The 16,864-nt window shown below is 48.1% G+C and overlaps 1 protein-coding gene across 1 annotated transcript in view; it reads left to right on the top strand.

Annotated features, from left to right (window-relative positions):
- Positions 1-6,404, top strand: part of Nsg2 (neuronal vesicle trafficking associated 2) — a 59,302-nt gene extending 52,898 nt beyond the window's left edge. The window contains exons 4-5 of the mRNA XM_055604762.1: positions 2,096-2,206; positions 4,572-6,404. Of these exons, the coding sequence (XP_055460737.1) occupies positions 2,096-2,206; positions 4,572-4,763 (303 nt within the window). The 3' untranslated portion in view covers positions 4,764-6,404. The remainder of the gene's footprint in view (positions 1-2,095; positions 2,207-4,571) is intronic.
- The last annotated feature ends 10,460 nt before the right edge of the window (positions 6,405-16,864 follow it).

Genomic DNA, 16,864 nt, shown 5'->3' with positions numbered 1-16,864 from the left:
CTCATGGCTGTTTGCATGCCAGCATCGTGGGCAGCCTACTTGGTTGGGGCTGGGGGAGTCTAGCAGTGTTTTAAAGCTCTCTGATGGAGTCACCATGTGCAGGAATGGCTACCACCCCGGAGGCAGAGTGTTCCCCCAGCTCTGGCATTTAAAACTTGAGGCAAAAAATTACACACTGTAAAATTAGTTACTTCACAATGAACTGTTCAGTGGCATTTAGAATATTTACAGCGCTGTGTGTCCATCAACCTCGTCTAATTCCAAAACATTTTCATCCCCCGGAAGGAACCTGGTACCCATTATCAGTCATTCCCACCCTAAGCCCCTAGCAACTGCCAATGTGTTTTCTATATCTACAGTTTAATTTAGTCTAGATGTTTCATAGTGACCTTTCAGATCTTCTTTTTATTCAGTATAATGACTTAGAGGTCTTTCTACATCTGTCACACATAGCTCATCCCTCTTATAACTGAGTGATATTATGTGGATACACACCATCTATTAGGATCAGTGGGTGACTGAATGCAGGGCCCCCTGGGAAATGCCAGGCTCCTCAGATGTGCAATTCCCTTGCATTTGCATGTGACCTTCATACATCTTCCTGGAGTTCTTACAGTGTCTAGTACAATATAAATCCACATAAGTAACTGCTATGTTGTCTTCTATGGGGAACATGGCAAAAGCAGGCCTCAACGTGTTCAACATAGAAAAATATCCTTTTCCACGTGTTTTCTTTTCTCTAGTATGTTGAATTCATTAATGTGGAATCATTAAATATGGGGGACTGATAACTCAATGTTTGGTCATCCTGGGCAAATATTCGTACTACTTCTGCCTTTCGAGGCTTGGACAATCTGGACAATCCTGGACATGTTTCTTTACACCTAAAACCCAGACGCTGCCTGACCAGCTGCTTTGGTGTTGTCAGGTTGGTGGGTGGAGATCCTAACTGACCCACTTTCCTTTGATTTCAAGGACTAATCTGTGTGTGTGTGGGGGGGAGTATAGCATCCCTCCAGGTTCCGTTTCCGTGGGCTTCTGAATTTCAGCTCCATGTCCTGCCTCCTGACCTGGGTCTGATCTTGGCGCCATCCTGTCCTGCTGTGTGATGGCATGCTTTGGAGGAGGAAAAGGGCACTCTTGAACTTAGAACCTTTTTCTGGTTGTGTGCCAGGAAGCCTTTAAAGTTTTTGGTTTGGTTTGGTTTGGTTTGGTTTGGTTTGGTTTGGTTTGGTTTGGTTTGGTTTGGTTTTTTTCAAGACAGGATTTCTGTGTGTAGCCTTGGCTGTCCTGGGCTCAATTTGTAGATCATGGTTGATCTCGAACTCACAGAGATCCACCTGCCTCTGCCTCTCGAGTGCTGGGATTACAGTTGTGCACTAACCACACCACACACACCCCCCCGCCCCGGCTGCCTTTAAAGCTCTAAATGCTGTGTCAGTGCTGCAGGCGAGAGGGGACATGGCTTCAGACTCGATGGAGCTGCTTGAAGCAGTAAAAAGTGTTCGGTGTGGGGGTGTGCATCAAGGCAGATTTTCCTGACAGGCTAGATACAGCGGGAATCAGTTAAGGGTGGTCAGAAGGTTTGGCTCTGGTGCCAACCACGGTGGTGCTGGCATTCCTGTGGCCAGAAGAAGGCAGCTGGAATAAGGTTTGAGTGGAAAAACAGTGGGTGGGACACATTCAAGGTGCGTGTCAGGTGTCCAAACAGAGGCAAAGCAAGCAATTGATGCCAGGCGTTACAATACAGTGCTGCTGACAGGGGTGTCGTGAAGGCAGGAAGCCTTGGATGTAATGGCTTAATCATCACCTCCCCAACATCTCCTGTTGATGGGAAAAGTGAGGGAGGGATCACATGTCGGCTCAAAAAAGAACTTTCTAGATTTTCCTGCGGGTGGGAGAAACTGAGGTTCATTAGGAGCGCAGGTTTTCTCAGGATCATACTACACTTTACCATTTTAGTGACCGACAAAACCAGGATACAACCAGTTCCCTGGGCCCTTGGTTCCTCCCCTTTTCAACATACCCAACTGCTCATTGGCTCTGGGTGCTGAGGGCTTCGTGTGTGTGACTCTCGGTTGTGTCTTTTTTTCAGGTCACCATCCTTGTCAGCCTGGCCCTCGCTTTCCTTGCCTGCATTGTGTTCCTGGTGGTTTACAAAGCCTTCACCTACGACCACAGCTGTCCTGAAGGATTTGTCTACAAGGTAAGGGGCTTGGGGGCAGGTGGCTAGCCTGAGGTGATTGCCAACAGCTCCAGGGATTATCAATGTAGTCGCTTCCCTGGTGGCCACATTTGGGTATGACAATCGCCCCACGGACTGTCTGAAACACAGCTTGCCTCTGGAAGGGAGTCATCATGTCTTCCTGAAGGACTAGACTCAGGCAGGCATGGAGTTGCTAGCGAAAGGCCAGCTCTGGACTGCGCATGAGCCGTGAAGGCAGCCCACTGAAGCTTGGTGTTGACTGGCTCATCGTCAGAAAGCTCTGGTTCTCCTGGATTTTCCTGCCTAACTGGCTGATTCCTGCCTCAGGATATCCCTAAAGGGTCCTAAGGGCAAAAAACAGTGCGTCTGAGATTTCCTCCCAGCCTGTGTTCAGACCCCCGACACTCTGGGTCCCTTCCCTCCTGCCCTCCTTTCTTCAAAGACTTGAGGGACCTGAGAGTCTTCTCAATCCTTCGGAGGATTGTGTATGCCCAAACAGTTAAGTAGTGGAACATAAAATAATAATAATAATAATTAATAAGCCTTTTGGGTAATGGACTCTCAATACATGTTAGCTGCAATGAAATTAGCTGTTTTAAATATGAAACAGGTGACAGTGTTAATTTTTATAATCACCATTCACTGAGTAGTCATTTTCTGTCAAGCTGTTTACTGGAAATTTCCGTAAATGTTATCTCTACTAAACCACACAACCGTTCTAAAAGAAAATCCCTAAAAAAAATGGGATTTTTTTTTGGTCCCCATTTTCCGTAAGAAGTAACAGAAATTTGGGGTATTTAGTTAAGAGGATTTCCCAAGGCAGCTTGGAAGATGTTCCAAAGTGGGGATGAAGTAGGAAATGTTCTGACTAGAGAGCATACGCCTGTCGCCTGTCGGTGCTGGTACATGCCTCCACGGAGCGGAGCGACGCTCTTAATGGATAAAACTGAGGCTCTGAAGGGCGGAGACTGTGTCAGCCAGCTCTGGAAACAGCTGAATAAACCACGCGTTATCCACACAAGGGGATTCTGTGGAAGCGTGGCAGGGAAAACGACCTCCTGCCTCGTGGCATAGACTTCCCTCATGTTGGCAAAAAAAAAAAAAGAAAAGAAAGAAAGAAATCTCTAACTGTGCATGAGAAGGGGGAGGTGGAATGGGTTTGCTTATTTATTTCCAGAAGGAAATTCTGAATTCTAAAAAGATTAAAGAATTTAAATACCAAGTAAGGATACTCAGAGGGGAGGAAGGAATCAGGGATGGATGCCACATTCATCCTGAATTAGCCTGATATATATATATATATATATATATATATATATATATATATATATATATATATCTCAAAATATGTAAATTGCTGACTTATTTGATAAAGAATAAGAAGCAAAGCCTTGAAATTAAAATTAAAAACGAGCTAAACAAAGAACTTAGTTCTGTATCAACTGGAGAAGCTCAGCAAAGAAAAATAATATTTCAAATAACCACAGAGTGCAGCCGGTGGACTGAAAAACCTCAGTGGAACATGGATGCTCTTTGACCTGCAGGGGGCCATGACAGGAAAAACCCATCACAGGCTGAAACTATCATAAGCTGGAAGTGCCTTTTATACATCCAACCTGTGGGGTGTCAGAGCTAAGCCTAGTACAGTTTGACTCAGAACTTTATACGGGCCTACAGTTGGCCAAGACCACCAGGAACAAAGCCCGTTTTGTTACATTAAAAACTTTATGCAATTTATTGAATACTGTGCTGGGTTGAGAAATAGCACACATTGACACCATCAGATAGTCAGAAAAGCCCAAGTCAAACCCTTATAAACAGAGGATGTCTATAGCCTAAGGGCATTAAGAGGTAGCACATTCATTCACTACACCATTCACTGAGTGCTAAAATTGATGGTAAATGATGATTATCCTATCTATGGTAGGATGATGCAAATGCATAATGCAAATTCGTATTGATGTTAGGAACAAATAACTTTGATACGAGAAAAGACATACATATATAAAACAAAAAGCTTGAGATTGTCATTATCTGTGGGCAATGGCCCAGACAGCCACCGGGGGCTGGGTGTCATGACATCGGGAGGACCTGATGTCATGCGACCAGGAGCTGCTATGTCCTAGGGTCACCAGGCAGATGCGTGTGGGCTTCCCTCAGTACCAAGAGAAGGTGTGTCTCCTCTGCCCTGAAGATGGCGATGGTATAGTATCGGGGGAAGGTCTGCTGTGGCCAGGCACGGGGTGGCGTTGTCTCGCGTGGTGTGGTTGAGAGGCCGATGGATGGACCCAAAGCTCCTGCTGTCTCCGTGGGAGCCAACCTCCCACCCAGCGCTACTCCTGACTCTTGTCTCTTTCTTCCCCAGCACAAGCGCTGTATCCCGGCCTCTCTGGATGCTTACTACTCAGCCCAGGACCCCAGCTCCAGGAGCCGCTTCTACACAGTCATCAGCCACTACAGTGTGGCCAAGCAGAGCACTGCCCGGGCCATCGGGCCATGGCTGTCAGCAGCTGCTGTCATCCATGAGCCCAAGCCACCCAAAACCCAGGGCCATTAGAGGCCTGCCCCAGCTGGGATGGGGGGAGGCGGAGAGGGGAACCCCCCCCAACACACACACACAGACACACTAGCTAAGCAAAGCTGGAGCTACAAGACAACACTGTACTGCTGGGGTACGGGGTGGGGGCGGGGCAGGATGGGGTCTGGGGAGAACTCCCTGAAAATATTGTGCACTGGAGTTGTCTGAATCGATCTTTCCTTTTTGTCCTTTCGTATTGTTGCTTCGTCCCCAAGTCAGGCTCGTGTACAAAGGCATGTTTCGTGTTGATTGTTCCCATGTAAGATACCTTCAAAGTCACCACTCATTCTTTGTTAGGATAACTTAGAGACAGAAAAGGGAGCCAGAGAAAATGAATTCAAAAGCATGAAACGGGCTCCATGTGGACGGCACAGCAGGGCAGTACAGAGCACAGCCTCTCTGGGCTTCTTAGATAAGACACCGTGGCTTCCGTGTGGGCGTCCGAGTATCTGTGTGGCAAAGGTTTGTGTAGGCCGTTCGGTTTGCCTGGGGTCTGCAGGAGAGGAACATGGCAAGGCAGGGAAGGATGAATTGGAGAGAAAGGTGGTGTTGGCATTTCTAAACCAGGGGTGCACAGAATACCACTCAATGGTGAGTTTGCAAGATGGGCACAAACTCACGGGGGGAGCCATCCACTCTCAGCCCTGGGCAGCCCACAGGACCTAGGCTCCGAATGCTCACAGGGTAGCCGTGTGCATCAGCGAACACAAGTGTGGGTACATGTTGTCTTTCTTTTATTTTTCTAGGTGTATCCCTAGATGCTGCCCGTGTTTTCAAGACGGCAGGGGTAGAAAGGGAGAGAAAGACAGGAAGAGAGGTGACAAGAAGATGGGTCAGGCGAGCCGCCCTAGGCCCAGCTAGAAGCATAGGCACACAGGTTTTTACGTTTTTGTTCTTTCCCGAAGTGCTAATGACAACAGGAACAACAACTGGATTCTAGCCAGGGAATTTGAGGGACAGTCGGGAGGAAACTTCAAGATTGGGTTTGCAGTGGTTGCAGGTCATTTCTAAGAGAAGCTGGAAAAGTCTTCTGCTCACTTTGTTGTGTTGACAGAGGACATGTGTCTGAACTCCCCGGCCAGGTTCTAGAAGCACCTGACAGGGAGTGATGGTCAGCATGATTAGGCCTCCCACCCGTACTTTAGCAGGGGCCTCTTGCTTCTCGAGAGCAGTCCAGGAAGGCCCTTTTCTATGGAGGTGCTGACTCTAGGCCCAAGAGGACCAGAACTGGCCAGGAGAATTGCTCATTTGGTATGTGTTACTGTTTCCCAGTGCCTCTCCAACAGGCCATGTAAGGGTATTTTTTGTGGCTTGCTATATTGCTGAAATCGCTGTACACAGCAGCTGGGTAATAGGAGTAGCGTAGCTCAAACCATCCTGCCGGATTACTCTCATCTGACTTCTCCCTCCTCCCCCATCCTCCCATCGCCTCGAGTCACCTGTAAATTCATTTGTCATCTGAAACAGATCAACAAATCGTCCCTAGCAAAACCACAGAGCGCTTTATAATTTTGTGGTGTATTTTTGTCAGTAGGTAGCAGAGGCTGAAGTATTTTTTGGTGTAATTCTTCAAATTTTCTGACAGGAAAAAAAAAATAAACATAGATGTGTCTGAGCGTTTTGGCTGTCTGTCCTTTACAGCTTTAGCTTCTGTTCAATGGGCCGGATGCTTGGGGTAAAGTGGGATTGGTGAGGCCGAGAGGGGGTTGGTGAGGCCAGAAGCCAAGGGCCCTGTTCAGTGAGAGATGAAACTAGGGCATGGAAGGGTATCTAACTTAAAGTAACTATTACACTGACACACTGGTAGCTTACAGTCCTGACATCATAGTAAGGCGCTGATGTGCCCAGGAAGGGACTGACAACGCTGACACTATATTTACTACCTGATCATGTACTGCAGTTCTGAGATGGTGTTGGGAACCTGGATATGATAGTTAGTTTCAAAAATGCTGCCGCAGGCCTGACTTGACAGCGAGTTGCTGATGTGATACAGAAGTCCTGACATGATGCTCAAGTTACAGCACTGTACTGAAGTCCTGATACGTTACTAAAATAAGGCCCTGAAGTGATGCTGAGCTCTAGACATGATGGCAAGGGCCGTGCAGATATCAGACTGAGGTCCACATATGATGTTTTGTCCTCTCACATACTGACAGCATGAAATGACCCTCAGGGTCTGTGTGGGATGCTAAGTTCCCAACATGATTCTGAGGTCTTGACATTATTTTGAGTCTCTGATATGAGGTTGGGGCCTAGCACGATGCTGAGGCCTTTATATGAAACTGGAAGCCTGATACTATATTGAGGTCCTGACCTGTTGGTGAGTCACCACAATACAGGCCTGATGCAATACTGAAGTGGTTAGTATCTATGCCGATGCTCAAGTCCTGACATGTTGGTGAATCACAATGATATAGGCCTGCCATGATGCTGAGGTGGTTGGTATCTAATGCCGAGGCTGTAACATGCTACTGAGAGACTGATGTGATTCAATGAATATGAGTCTGGCACGATGTCTTGTGTCATACCGAGGCCCTAACATGATGCTGAGGGCCTAACATGATCCTGAAATCTCTACATGATACCAAAGGACTGACATGATACTTGAGGTTTGATGTGATGTTGAGGCTCTTAAACAATGATGATGAAGTCCTGATATAATGCTGAAGTCATGTGTCATGATACTGAAGACCTGACATGATAACAAGGTAATAATCCTCACGTAGTTGCTGAAGCCATGTCATGATGCACAGGGCTTAATAAGGAACTGAAGCCTAACATGATTCTTGAGTTCTGACACAATACTGAAGTCATGACATGACACTAGGAATGATGCTGGGAACCTGACATGAGAGGTCCTTACATGGTTATGTGATCCTGACATGGCGCCTAAGTATTCATGCGAAGACCCTGATAGAAGGCTACAACACTATGTTAAGAGTATGACATGATACTTGATAACGGGGTCTTTCCATGATGCTTAGTGTTGTTGTTTTTGTTGACCTGCCTTCTGGTACTCGATGGAAGGGTGTCAAGGAAACTCACAACTCTGAGGGCTGAGAAGGTATCCCATCTCTGAGGTAGGAAGGACAGTGTCCCAAGGGTATCCTGAGGGACAGGGTCCCAGGAACCACACAACTCTGTGTGGGACAGTGTTCCAAGGGTTCCTGAGGGATAGGAGCCCAGGAACCACACAGCTCTGAGAGGAGGGCTCCTCAATTGTGACGCTGCAGCTCCTAAGGGGAGATTGCTCCAATCCCTGACGAGCTGGGAAGCCTATGAGCTTGAACTCTGCTCCTTCTTCATTTCCTCTTTCTTTTTCTCTTTCTTCGTTTCCTCTTTCTCCTTTCAGAAGAAGAAGAAAAAGAAGATAAAGAAGAAGTCATCACAGCAGGCAATAAATCTCTTAAAAGGACAAATCCAGGCAAAGAGGGACGAATCCAAGAGTGGCTGCCTTTGCTCAGGGAGAAGGTAGCAGGAAAATTGGCAGACACAGCCTTTATATAGGGTTTCTTAGGGGCGGAGCTTTCCAGGGCAGGGATTGCTAGAGTGTGGATTGGTGGGATTTTAAGTCCTAAGCTTGGGGAAGCTCAGGGCTTGGTGGGGTTTTGTCCAGACTTTTCACCTCAAATTTGCACAATCTGGGATGAGTCCTAGTGAGGGGCTGGAGAGATGGTTACAGAGGTCAGGAAGCAGGGGAAGCTGGGCTGCTGGAGCTTCCTCAGGCAAGGGTCTGGCCACTTTTCTGCCTTGAGAGGTTATAAAGTCCACAAAGAGTCCAATTTGTAGAAAGCGTCCACTGTGAAGGCAGTAGGCTGAAGTGGGAAAGGTTGTCCTTATCACAGACAACTCCCATGGCAGCAGCAGCAGGCATTCTGAGGCAGGAAAGGTGTCCAGTTGCCATAGGCTGAGGCAGGAATAGTCACCATGGACAGCTCCCACTGAGGTGTTGAGGCCATTTTGTCTCTGGCCTCAACAGCCACAGGGTTAACTGCCCGAGGCAGGAAGGGCAACTGGCAGCCAGCCACTTGGAATTTCAGTGGCCCACTGCTCAAGGGCTACTATGTATTTAGTTGGCCTCTAAACATAGCTCTTGGCGGGTGCAGTGGGGCTTTCAGATTCCCCCCCTGCCACAAGAGGGGTTGACAGTGGGTCACCACAGCTTATGGGGCATCAGGGCAGCTTAGGGTAGCAGGCCACCTCAGCTTGGCAGGCTGCCCCAAGCCTCGGGGGATGGCTGAGGCTTGGAATTGCCTGGGCCTGGGGTGTCTGCTTCAGTGGGCTTTGAGAGGCATGTTGCTGCAGCTAAGCTGCTGTCATGGTGACAGGCTGCCTCAGCTCTCTCTGCTGTGGTGGCCACCATCTTTGATCTGGCAGCCTCAGTGGCAAGGCACCAAGGCTCTATCTGCTATCCAGGCCTTTTCCATGACCGGCCGAGGCAGTAGGATGCTGGGATGCGGCAGCTCTCGGCTCTCTCCTCTGCCTCAGAGAAATCCCTACCCTTAGGGTGTGACATCATGCTTAGAGCCCGACCGACTGGATGGTTTTGTTCTTATAAAAAGGCATTGACACTCTGAGGGATAATGTGTTATGAGGTCCAGAAATGATACTGAGGGACGGATACGGCTTTGAAATCATGACATGATGCTGAGGAACCTGATGGCACACAATGAGACTTTTACATGAGGCTCTGACATTGGGTTGAGGGGCCTCACATGATGCTGAGGACTTGACGTATTAATGAGGACCCCACATGATCCTGAGAGCAAGGTACAGAGCTGAGGTTTTGACACTGGGGGAAGATCCTGCCGTGACGCTCAGGTTCAGACAGATTCTGAAGGGCTGATCTGACGCTGCAGCTCTGACGTTATGCTGGGAACCTGGCAGGATACAGAAGCGGTGCCTGTTAGCTGTTCACACCAACTCAAGCAGCAGGGAAAGCCTTCTCTGCCATAGACTCGCTTTGTTAACTTTGTAAATTTTGCATACTTTGTAGGAAAGTGTCCAGACCCCTGCCTGAGGAGCTTCAGTAGCCAAGCCAGGCCCTTCAAGTTTGCCCTCTGGGCTCCCCCTACATCTTTCACTGGGTTCCCCCTCTTCAGCTCTTCAGCTCCCCCTAGTGCCACCCCCTGTGGTCTCTCTACTCCTCTGGACAGCAACACATCAGGATTCCAGAGTGACTGAGGCTAAATCTCTACAGCCGGGGACCTGAGATCAGACACCTGGAAAAACTGAAAAGCTAAAATCACAGAGAAAGCAGCAACACCTGGGGCCTCAGTTACAGCTGCTGCTGACAGGAACTCAGGGAGAGGGAGGGGCGTCCGGCTGGAGCTAGACTGTGAGCTCTGTCCAGTCAGTAGCCATCTCTGTGGCAACAATGTATAAACTAGCTATTGTCAGAGGCAGGGAGCTTTACATGGTTTGACACTGTCACCTCAGAGCCTCACATGACGCTGAAGTCCTGACAGGACGCTGAAGTCCTGGCGTCGCAATGAGGCTCTGACGTGATGCCGAGGCTTAGATCTAATATGCCACAATGACTTCCTGTCATGTTCCTGAGTGCATGTCATGATGGTATTGGTCATTACTTCATTCTCCAAGCCTGATGTGGTCCTCAGTCCTGACATGCTGTTTCTGGTGTGATACGAAGGATCTGACCTGACCTTGAGAAAATGACATAATTCTGAGGTCTTGATATGATGGGGTTCAGACATGACAGGCAAGGCATGCACCATGCAGAGGTCATGGCGTGATGTTGCATATCTGAGACGATGCCGAGGCCCTCGCATCCTGCTGAGGTTGTATGTTGATGGAAGGCGTGGTGCTATGGTCCTCACTCTGTGTTGAGGTCCTGACATGATGCCGAGGAATGACACGAAATTGAGTCCTGATACATTGCCAAGGTCCCAAGACAATGCTGTGTGTCTAACATGACAGTCAGGTCCAGACATGACAGACATGACAGAGAAGACCTACCATCCTCGTAGAGATCCATTCAGGATGCAGATGCTGACATGATGTCAAGATCTGGACACAACGCTAAGATCTTAATATGATGCTGAAGATCTATTATGATGCCGACATCCTGACGATGCTTAGGGCTTGGGAGGCTCCATAGACTCTGACATGACATTAGGCTCGTACTATCTTTATGAGAGCCTGACAGGAGGCTGAGGCCCTAATATAATTCTGAGTGACAAGCTACAATGCTAAGTTAGTATAACATTGTGGTCCTGATAGAAAAATCTGATACATGATATGAGATCATGACATGATACCGAGGAAATAACACGGGGCAGAGGGAATGAGTAGTGTTGATTTTGTCACAGGAACTCACATGATAACGAAGATGCTGAGGTCAGGACCTGTGCCAAGGGCCTGACAATGCGCTCACATCCTGATATGTTGCCGAGGTCACAATGTCTTAGTGAGGACATATTGTGATGCTTAGGGCCCCTCACATGATGCAGAGATCCTGGCATAATTATGAGGTGCTGACACGCTTCAGATCGCCTGGCATGTTCCGAAGGCCCCACATAATGCTGAGGTCCTGTCACGATACTTAGGTCTCACATGATACCAGTGATTTCTTGACATGGTTTGAGGGCATTGACATGAACCCAAGGTTCTGACATGACACTGAGGACAGGAAGTGGTTCTGAGGTCCTGACATTACTGAATGCCTAGTATGATCCTGACGTGATTCTAAGGTCCTGACATAGCACAGAGTGCTTGCCATGATCCTGAAGTTCTAACATGATGCTGAGGGCTTGACATGACCTTGAAGGCCGGAAGTGCTGCTGAGTCCCTGACACCACCCTGGCATGTTGAGATCTTGACATGACACTAAAAGGCCGATGTGATGCCGAGTGGGGCACGAGAAGATATTACATGCTGACATATCGCTGAGTTCTTCCTGTTATACTGAGACCCTGAAATGGTGCATTATGCTGAGGTCCTGACATGATGCTGGGCCTTCACACCATGCTGTTTCCCTGACAGCATGATTTGGTCCTGACATGATGCCGTGTCTGGTGTGATACTGAGGGCTTGGGGAGCAGGAGATGCATTTGGCTGCTTGTCGTGCAACTAAATAACCACCGTCTCAGCCTTGGCTGTTTGGCCTCTTAGCGCCGGGCTGAGATACTCCGGAGCCACACAGAGCTAAGTGACACATGTTCTGTTCTCTTTCTGTTAGTACAGGAGACTATACGCTGAGTTACGTGGGTAGAAATGAAATTTCTTTCCTACAGGCCCAGTTGCTGGGGGTTCAGCATCAAGGTGGGTGATACCTCCTTGGAAGGCAAAGGGCGGTGTAGGAGAGCAACAAACCCATCTCAAGCAGCAAGCCCTCTTACGTGCAGCATTAATGTTCATGAGGCTGGAGCCCTCATGGCCTGCAAGTCTTTCACTAGGCCCCACCTCCAAAACTGTTGTTCTGGAGGATCCAACATATACTTTTCGGGGGACAGACCTAAACCATAGCATACAGTCACTGCCCTGAAGCTTAGAGACAAAATTCGATACAGAAATAGACAGCGGAGAAAGAGGGGTCTGCTGGTGCCTTTGCTGTGAGGTACTTGGTTGCTAGCCAGCAGCTCAAGGAGGAAGCAGGGGACCAGCAGTGAGACCATTGTCTTAGCTTGCTTAGTGGTGGTTACTGACACCATTAGACAGATGAAAGCCTCGAAGGCATGAAGCGGCCGCCGCTGGGCCCTGGTGGAGAAACTGGGATTTCAGTCTAGGTTTGGGTGATCCCTTGGCTGACGAACTCTGTCTTGTTGTGTATCAAAGCCCAAGCGACACAGGCACGCTTACAGCTCGTTTCTCAGAACGTCAAGCTGCAGTTTTCACAGAAGCAATCTTGTTTACTCTTAGCCTGAACTCAGTGCCAATGTTTCACGCTAAAAATAGCACACGCCCTTTGCTGTGCCAAGCGCTAAGTGCTCACCGGTTCCAAGAGGGAGCCACCCCTACCTTCAGTATCACTGCCGTCTGCAGTCACTGTCATTTTTCATTCTAAGTGCACAAACAGGGAGGCCTTAGAGCAGTTTGTTCCAGGCCGTGTGGTAAGTGGCAGAGCTGTGATTTCAGCCCACTCACCTGGGTGCTCATGTCTTAACCTCCGCTCAGCCAGCAATAGCTGTGCATCTTCACGTGGGCTTGCGGTTTGTACCCACACATCTTCCTGCCTTGGATGGCAAGCCGTTTTTTGAGGAGGAGGTCAGGATGGCCGGATGGAGTTGTAAGCAGGCACTCACACTGATTGCTGCACTTGGTGGGGAGGGGGAGGGGGAAGGTGGGGGAGGGGGAAGGTGGGGGAGGGGAGTTGTGACCAATGATGTATGGTTGGAAGAGAGAAGGAAGACAGCACATCCCTTGCCCTCAGGTGCTGTACATGCTGCTAAGCACAGAACAGAGACAAGCCTCAAGCCCCAGAGTTCTGGATAACCAGTCTGTCTGTTGAAACAGTGAGCCTGGGAGGCCCACGCTGGGTTGTGAGCTAGCACACCACTCGCAGAGGCCATGGAGCCGCACAGCCAACTCGTGAACACCAGATGCATTATTCAATCACACCAAGTCAGTCTTGATGAGTACACGTTCAAACATCCTTCATAAATGGATTTGCCACTCTAATGTCAAGAAAGAAAGGAAGAAAGAAAGAAAGAAAGAAAGAAAGAAAGAAAGAAAGAAAGAAAGAAAGAAAGAAAGAAAAGAAGGAAGAAGGAAGGAAGGAAGGAAGGAAGGAAGGAAGGAAGGAAGGAAAAAACTACCAAAGTTATCTTTTCTCTCCCTTGACAGGCTTTGCATAGTGTATATAATAGCGGGAGGAAAGAGCAGAAGAGGAGCAATGGCAATTTTGATGGCTAGAGTGACCCTGATGCTATTCCTGGTGGAGTTATAATTTTCTCATCAGAAAGAAAGGAAACACATGCCCTGAACAAGCAGGGAGTGCTGTAGTGGTGAGAAGCAGTAAGCCAAAGGTTTAGTCAAGAAAAGCTCCTTTTCCCGGAGCCCCACTGGGCCAGAAATGATCGTAAAACCAGGACCTAGGTTAGTGGAGCAAACTCCCTCTGCGGCCTCTGCACACTTTTTAATCTACTTATCAACATCGGGAATAATTCTGAGCAGGACCACTGCTGAGCAGAAATGGGGGCGTGAGTTCCCTAGGAGCAGGTTGGATGTCCCAGTGTGGGCGTCAGCCTGCAAAGTGGGTTACGAAGGACAGATTCCAGCTTGAGGGAAGACTCCAAGAGGGAGACACTGTGCAGGGATGTGTCTTCAGAGGAGGAAGGGGAGGAAAAGCTCATGGCTTCTCACTGCTGCTCATGGCTTCAAACTGCTGCTCCTAGAAGGAAGCTGCCTGCTCCCTGAGGCTCACAGTTGAGACTGGAGGGCAGAGGCAGCAAAACAAGTGATTAGATAATTGCTGCCTGTCATGGAGAAGGGATGACGGTGCTGGAGGGGATCCCAGCAGGTGATCGGGACAGAGTTATTTTAGGGAGACATGTTATATTTTCGGGGGGGGGGGAAGGAGGGACCACCTCCTGGAACTGCCTTGGATCAATTCTTCTCTTGCCCTGCCCCCACAGTACGCCTAATCTGACTGGGGACTCAAGGAGAAGAAGAGATAAATTCCTCATCATTTTTCCGAGAAGCCCAAAAAAAAAAACAAAAAAAAAAAACAAAAAAAAAAAACTAGCAGGCTTGAAGAGTTGAGGGAAAAAGACTGGTTTCCATGGCAACATCAATGCCATAGTCAAGCTCAGTCTGCTGTAGCAGTGTTTACCTCCCCCCCCCCACCCCCCACCCTTTCTTCAGATAGGATCTCTCCCTCTCTAGGAAGCATGCCCACAGCTCAGCTGTTCGCAGTTGCCTTTCACTGACCAGGTTGCCCTCTGGAAATCTACTGCTTCTCCTTGCACATTCTCCTACATATCCTCTCTCTTAGTCTTTGTCTCTCTGCCTGCAGTCAAAGAGACCTTGCCGAGAGTCTGTGGATGACCTGAATTTGTGTTTCATTTGCCGCTCCTGGTGAGCACTGTGCTGGGTTTCAGGCTGTGTACCCGGTTGGGGCAGACAGGGGAAGGGAAATATAGCGCCCCTGCGAGGGGGCGGTGGCCTGTATCTGCTGGCTCCTCAGTACACTGCAGCTGCCTCATCTTTCAAATGAGGATCATAATTGCTTTTGCCTTGTTTTGTGAGAATCCTGTGAAATGATGCTTCGCAATTTACTTACAATAGGCAAAACCAATCACTCCCACTGCTAAGCCTCTCACTCTGCCTGGGCTTTCCCACTTGTAAATTGGAATTATTTATATACACCTCAGTCTCCAGCTGTTGTTAAACATGTTAACTGCTTTGAAGACCCTGTAACATGAAACTGGTTCTTTCCTGCATTTAGGAAGCTTACAGCTGTGGCCTTCCCTAGTCCCACTTACAGCCTGTCAGAACCAGGGATGACCCCGCTTCCCATCTCTACGGACCGTTTCAACTCCTAAGTTTAGCTGCATAGGAACATAATTTTTAATGATAAAATGAAAGTATTACTTCACAGTTCACATGTCCTGAAACAACTTTGAGCAAGATCTTCACACAGATTATTTTTAAAATGAAATTTCATTCAAACCTCACCAGATTCTTCTACTAAAATCCCTTTTTAGATGCAGTATGACCTGTAATCCCATATGGCATTTATGTGTGCACGTATGAATATGTGCATGTATGTATGGACATATATGTATGTGTTGTATGTGTGGTTATATATGTGAATGCATGTATGCAGGAATGTTTATGTATGTATATGCATTTACACATGTATATGTGTATATATGTATGGATATGGCTGTGTATATGCAAAGATACATATGTGAGTGTGTGTATATATGTGTGTGTGTATATATATATATGAACATGTGTGTTCATGTGTGTGAGTAAATGTATAGATGTGTGGTCCTGTATGTGTGTGCATGTATGTGTATGTTTACATATATGTGTCCATAGACTGTGTGTGTACATGTGTGTATGTAAGATGCATCCGTGTGTGAGTGTGTGTGTGTGTGTGTGTGTGTGTGTATTTTGCACTTCTAAGGAATAAACCCACAGCCTTGCACGTGACAGATTTTAGTCCCTGTTGGCATAACCTGTGTGTGTGTGTGTGTGTGTGTGTGTGTGTTTCCATTATCAGTCACCTAACTCATCATCAACTCATTGTCGTCTGCCTGGAGCAACTCTATTTTGACCTCCCTTAGTGACAAGCACCAGGAGCTCTCTCGTATTCCTCCTCTGCTTCCTTGTCCCTCCGCTTTCTGACAGTTGGAAATGATACTGTCTCACCTGCGATACACTTACTCACTCACTTCTAGTTTCTATATAAGTTGCTTCAGATACCTGATTTTTCTTCTCATTCAACACATCCCGGCTGCAGCCCCCCTCTCTCCACTCCTCCAGTCCCCCACACAGCCTCCCCTCTCCCTACTGCTCCTCTGTTTCCCTCCAGAAGAGAGTGACATTAACTGAACACAGCGTAACAAAATCCTCATATCACGGCCGCACAAGGCACCCCAGTGGGAGAAAAAGGGTCCTGAAAGCAGGCAAAAGGGTCAAAGACACCCCCACTCCCACTATTGGGGTCTCAGAAAATCCCAAATTAAACAACCACAGGATGTGTGCAGAGGGCCTAGCACAGACTCATGCAGGCTCCGTGGCTGCTGTTTCAGTCTCTGTGAGCCCTCAGGAGGCCTGCTTAGTTGATTCTACAGGCCGTGTTCCTCAACCCCTCACCTCCTTCAATCCTTCCTCACCCTCTTTCTCAGGGTTGCCCAAGCTCCACCTAATGTTTCTGTACGACTCTGCCTCTGCTCCCATCAGCTGTTGGGGAACGCCTCTCTTAGGGCAACAGGACTACGGATACCTGAATTTGTTAAGATTTGGAAGTTCTGATGTTATCAGAGACACTTGCTGGCTCATCTGACCTGTTTTGAGTGTGCTGACTTCCCTTGTGTTTATTTGTAAGGGCTTGTATGTAAAGCCTCTTTCTAATTCTGGAAGGCTAAAGTTTGGGGAGGCTGATAACACAT

Source organism: Psammomys obesus, unplaced genomic scaffold, assembly GCF_907164565.1.
Source record: "Psammomys obesus unplaced genomic scaffold, mPsaObe1.curated_primary_1811, whole genome shotgun sequence".
Lineage (NCBI taxonomy): Eukaryota > Metazoa > Chordata > Mammalia > Rodentia > Muridae > Psammomys > Psammomys obesus.
The sequence above is the reverse complement of the archived record's forward strand: the minus strand, read 5'-3'. Positions and strand labels throughout refer to the sequence as shown.